The sequence below is a fragment of the Belonocnema kinseyi genome, chromosome 5 (assembly GCF_010883055.1).
Source record: "Belonocnema kinseyi isolate 2016_QV_RU_SX_M_011 chromosome 5, B_treatae_v1, whole genome shotgun sequence".
Taxonomy (NCBI): domain Eukaryota; kingdom Metazoa; phylum Arthropoda; class Insecta; order Hymenoptera; family Cynipidae; genus Belonocnema; species Belonocnema kinseyi.
Genome location: NC_046661.1, coordinates 81,248,040 through 81,253,259, shown reverse-complemented (window position 1 = coordinate 81,253,259; position 5,220 = coordinate 81,248,040). Strand labels below are relative to the sequence as shown.

Below are 5,220 nucleotides of genomic sequence, written 5' to 3'. Positions count from 1 at the left end.
GTTCTCATTACAAATCAGTTTTCATCATTTATAGAAACAAGATGTCGCATCCAAAATCAATACCAGAAACTAAAAAACATCAGATGATAGTGAAAATGACTTCCTAGAGGTATCTTGGTTCTCATTTCAAATCCGTTTTCAGATCGTTGAAAACCAAAATGGCGGATCCAAAAACCACACGAAAAAACCAAAAAAAAATGTCCGCTTTCAATGAAAATGATTGAAGACAGTGAACTTTTTGTTTCTGTGTAGAATTTGATGAAAGAAAAAGGTTTGTCTTACCGATTACAGTGAGATTGACTTGGAAGTTTCGAGTTGGCGAGTTTTTAAAGTCCACCCGACATCGGTAAATGCCCTCGTCATCGAGACGCACGGCTTCAAGAGAAAGCGTAGCTGGCTTCGTGACTGTTACGAAGTAAGCTCTAGATTTCACGTCATTGTTTTCCGACCAGTTGAGGGCTTTGCTGAAAGCTCTTCCACGTACGTCGAAGCTGCAAAAGAAATTCGTTGCATTTTATGGAAAAAGTAGGAAAAAGTGAGAAAAACTTTGCCGCGCTACCTCTTCTCGCTTGGCTAAGAGAGTCCTCAATCTTGATCTCTTCAAAAACTTTAAAAACTAACTTAAATGTCTCCTATTTTGCCCTGTCTAAAGAGGAAATTGATGTGTTCGATTTAGTCTGCAAGATTTGTATTTATACCCAGTAGGATGGTCTAAAATTCTTATGCATATCGCCCGGAAATTTATTTGAATCGACACAGAAATAAATCCATTTGTATACAAAAGTGTGAAATTTGGGGGAAAACTACAACTTTCTACCATTAAGCAAAGTGAATATCATTAAAATTAATAATAAATGGTTTGAACAATTGTTTTTGCTAACTTGAAATTATTATTACTTAGCATTAACTGAAAAGTAAACAAAAAGTTAAAAATTTTCAAGAAAAAAGCAATTTCATTACTCAAAGAGAATATCATTAACAATAATAATAAGTTATTTAACAATTATTTTTGTTAACTTTAAATAAAAATCATCTTATTCTTTTTCAAATTTGAACAAAAAGTGTAAAATTTTGGAGAAAACTGCAACTTTCTACCATTAAGGCAGTTGTCGCGCTAAAAGTCATTCCAATTTGAAAATATTATTTTCTATGAAAAATTTAAAGTTCACGAAAAGAAGTTTTAATTTCAACCATGCTGTATGAAATTGAATTTTTTGCCATAGCTTCTTACCAATTTGATCAAAATAATTGCATTTTAATAAATAACGGCTTTTTCCCGGGAAAACATTCTCTGCAAATCTACTGTTTGCAATTTTAAAAGTAAATGTTTCTATGGCTTCTATGGCTCTAAATCGTTAGAAACTTTTTTGTTAAACAGTTTTTTAAACAAATAATTATTTTTCAAGATTATTTCGCTTAAAAAAATTGGAAACAGTAGTATTATAGAGAATGTTTTCCCGGAAAAAATAAACCATTATTTGTTAAAATGCAATCTTTTTTAAAACATTGGTAAGAAACGACGGCCAGAAAAAATTCTATTGCAAGAAACATAGTAAAAATGAATGTTTTTTTGTTGTGAATTTTAATATTTTTCATTACAAAAACGTTTTTTTATTTGAAATGACAGCAGTTAAAATATTTTGATGCTTAAAATAATCGAAAAACTATTTTTTCAGACATCTGACTTTTGGCGCGACAACTACCTTAAGCAAAGAGAATATCAATAAAAAATATTAAATAGTATAAAAAATTACTTTTGTTAACATTAATTACTCATTACTTCCCTTTAATTGAAAATTAGATAAAAAATTCGAAATTTAAGAAAAAACCACAACTATCTAATATTAATATTCAAGGTAGTAATAAATAATAATAATTTGTTTGAACAATTACTTATGCTTAATTTAATTAATTTTCAAGTCACTGCAAGTAAAAAATAGACAAATAGTTAAAAAATTTCAGAAAAAACCGCAACTTTCCACCATTAACGAAAGAAAATATTATTAAAAATAATGATAAATTGTTTTAACAATTATTTTTGTTAATTTGAATAATTATTACTTCAATCTACATGGTGAAAAAAATATCAGAAGACCAAACAATTTCTAGCATTATTCAAAGAGAATATTATAAACAATAATAATAATAATAGATTGTTTGAAAATTATTTTTGTCAACTTTAATTAAAAATTATCTCACTCTATTTGAGATTTGAACAAAAAGTTGCGCATTTTTGGAAAAAACCTCTTCTTTCTATCATTAAGCAAATAGGATATTATTAACAAAAATAATATGTCTTATAAACAATTATTTTTGTTAACTTTAATTAACTTTTACTCCTAATTGAAAATTGAAGAAAAAATTTAAATAAAAAACTGTAACTATCCAGTTTTAATACAGAAGATAGCTATAAAAAACAAGAATTAATTTGAACAATTATTTTTACTAAATTTAATTAATTATAAAGTCACTTCTAGTGAAAAATAGACAAATAGTTTAAAATTTCAGGAAAAACCGTCACTTTCTACCATTAGGAAAAGAGAATATTATTAAAAATAATAATAAATTGTTTAAACGATTGTTTTTGTTAATTTTACTTAATTATTACTTCAGCCTGAATGAAAGGTGGATAAAAAGTTAAAAATTTCAAGATAAAACAGCTACTATCTAGTATTAATATGGAAGATAGCTATAAACAATAATTTTGTCCAGCAATTATTTTTGCCTAAACTATTCTTTTAGTTAAAGTTAGTTCAATTTTACCTAACTACAATTGAAAACTGATCAAAACATTAATAAATTGTTTTAAAAAATCATGTACACATTTAATAATCAGTATAATGTATTATTTTATGTATTATAAACAATTTGTATTTAAGAAACATTAAATAAAACATTAAATAAATAATATTTTATTCGTATTCTATGGCTAATTGTAAAGAGAAATTTTGAGTTTCAACTCGATTTGGCTAATTTTGCCGATTGTGAATAAAATGCAGAAAAACTTCTTTTTCTTATGGGAAATACGTGTTAAACTTCATGGGGGTGCCACGCAGTGGTAAGAAAATGACTTTTTTTGGTTCGAAATAACGTACAGCCCATAAATATTGACCGAATTTGGACAAAAAAATGGAAAAAATCTGATAAGATTTCGAAGAGTTGTGGAGCCTGATTTTTAAAATAGGCTTTCAATTTTTTTATAAATAAACAAATATGACGAAAAATGGCCATTTTTTCTATTTAACGTTTCCGGTGCTCGTAAATAATATGAAAATTGTTGAAATAATCTAAGCTTCATAGAGTAACATTAGTTAAAAATATTCCAATTATATAAATTAAACAAAAGAATTTATAAACAAATTATTTGTTGAATAATAATTATATGAAATAATGATGAATACATTTCTTCATCAGATTATTATTATTAATAATATAAAAAAATGCATTAATCGGGTATTTTTCGACAAAAAAATGTTGCTTTTCTCTATGTCATTTTTTTAAATTGAGAACTTTATACTCATTTTCGAAAATTTCATAATGTGTTGATTAATATTATGATTTTTTATACAAGTTTAATAAACAAATGTATTATTCGGGTATTTTTCTACAAAAAACTTCGTTAAAAATTCAACTTATCCATTTTTGGTTGAAAATTGGCCTGTTTTAGTTTAAAATTCAAGTCGATAGTTGAAAATTCATTTATTTTGTTTATAACTCATCTTTTTCCCAGAAAAAATATCTTTTTAATGCAAAAATCTACTCTTTCTTTAAAAATTTAACGGTTTGGTTAAATGATTAAATCTTCTATTGAACATTTATTTTTTATGAAGAATTATCATATTAGATAAAAATTCATCTCTTTCCTTGAAAATTTCACTGTTTAGCTAAGAATTATTTTTCTTTTACTGCTTCATAATACAACTTCTTGGTTGAAAATTAATCTGTCCTTTTTGAGGAATCAACTATTTTACTGAATATTCGTTTTTTTTTAAATTCAACTTATTTTTATTTAAATGAAAATCTTTTTTGATGAAATATAAACTATTACATGTTTTGTTTTCGTTAAAGATTGATAATTTTCGTTAAAAATTTAACTATTGGATCGTAAGTCTTTTGGTGGAAAATTTATTTTTTCGGATTGAAACTTCAACTATTTTGTAGAAAATTCCTCTTTCTGATTTGAAAATTCAACAATTTGGTAGAAAAGTAAACTATTTCGTTAAAAATGAACGTTTTTGTTCAAAAATTACACTTTTGCTTGAAAAATCAACTACTTTGCTAAAAAAAATTTATCCATTTAAATTAACATTAAACTGTTTATTTGGAAATTTAAATATTTTGTTTAAAAATTAATTTTCTTATCTGACAATGCAGCTATTCCATTTTGGATAAACATTTTTCTTTTATGTGTTGAATATTCTACTATTTGGTTACAAAATTCGTCTATTTTGATTAATAAATGGTGTATTTAAGTAGAAAATTAATTATGTTTGTTGAAAATTCCTCATTTTTATTGAGGATTCAACTATTATATTGAACATTCGTATTTTTTAGTTCAAGTCAATCGGCTGATAATATTTTTGTTGTAAATTAGCTTTTTAAATTGAAAATGTAATCACTCCATTTTTGTTGAAAATTTATCTTTTTTGGTTTAAAATTCGTCGTTTTTAGTTGAAAATTTAAGTACTTGATTGTACATTAATGCATTTTGTTCATATATTTTTTCTTGTAGAAAAAATTTCGTCTTGTTAAAAAAACCACTTCTTTTGCTTGAAAATTCAACGCTTTCTTAAATGCACAAATTTTTGCTTGAAAATTCATTAATTTCGTGAAGTTTCATAATTTTATAGGGAAATTCTTTACTGGTGGAAAAATCATTTGTCTCGTATTTAACTTTTTCTTCTTTATTTCGAGAGCTCCCCCTCCCATGCTTTCCCATCCCTACTTGGCCTACATTCCCCTACCCTCCCCTCACTTTACACTCCGTCACCCTTCCTCAACATCTTCCTCCTTTTCTTCACCCTCTCCTCGCTTCTTTATTTAAAACTTTTTTTTCTCCTACTACCTTTCCCTAGCTCTCCCTTCTCTTCCCCTACTAATCCTCATTTCTAATCATTTCCCCTAATTCCACTCATTTAAACTCACTTCCTCTACTCCTGCTCCCTTAATTACCTCTCACGTTCCCTAATTCCCCTTCACTAATTTCCTCTCCCCCCCCCC

The 5,220-nt window shown here is 26.4% G+C and overlaps 1 protein-coding gene across 1 annotated transcript in view; it reads left to right on the top strand.

The window, feature by feature from the left end:
• LOC117173740 (B-cell receptor CD22-like) overlaps positions 1-5,220 on the top strand; it is a 114,000-nt gene that overhangs the window by 64,269 nt on the left and 44,511 nt on the right. The window contains exon 4 of the mRNA XM_033362381.1: positions 292-480. Coding sequence (XP_033218272.1) covers positions 292-480 — 189 coding nt within the window. The remainder of the gene's footprint in view (positions 1-291; positions 481-5,220) is intronic.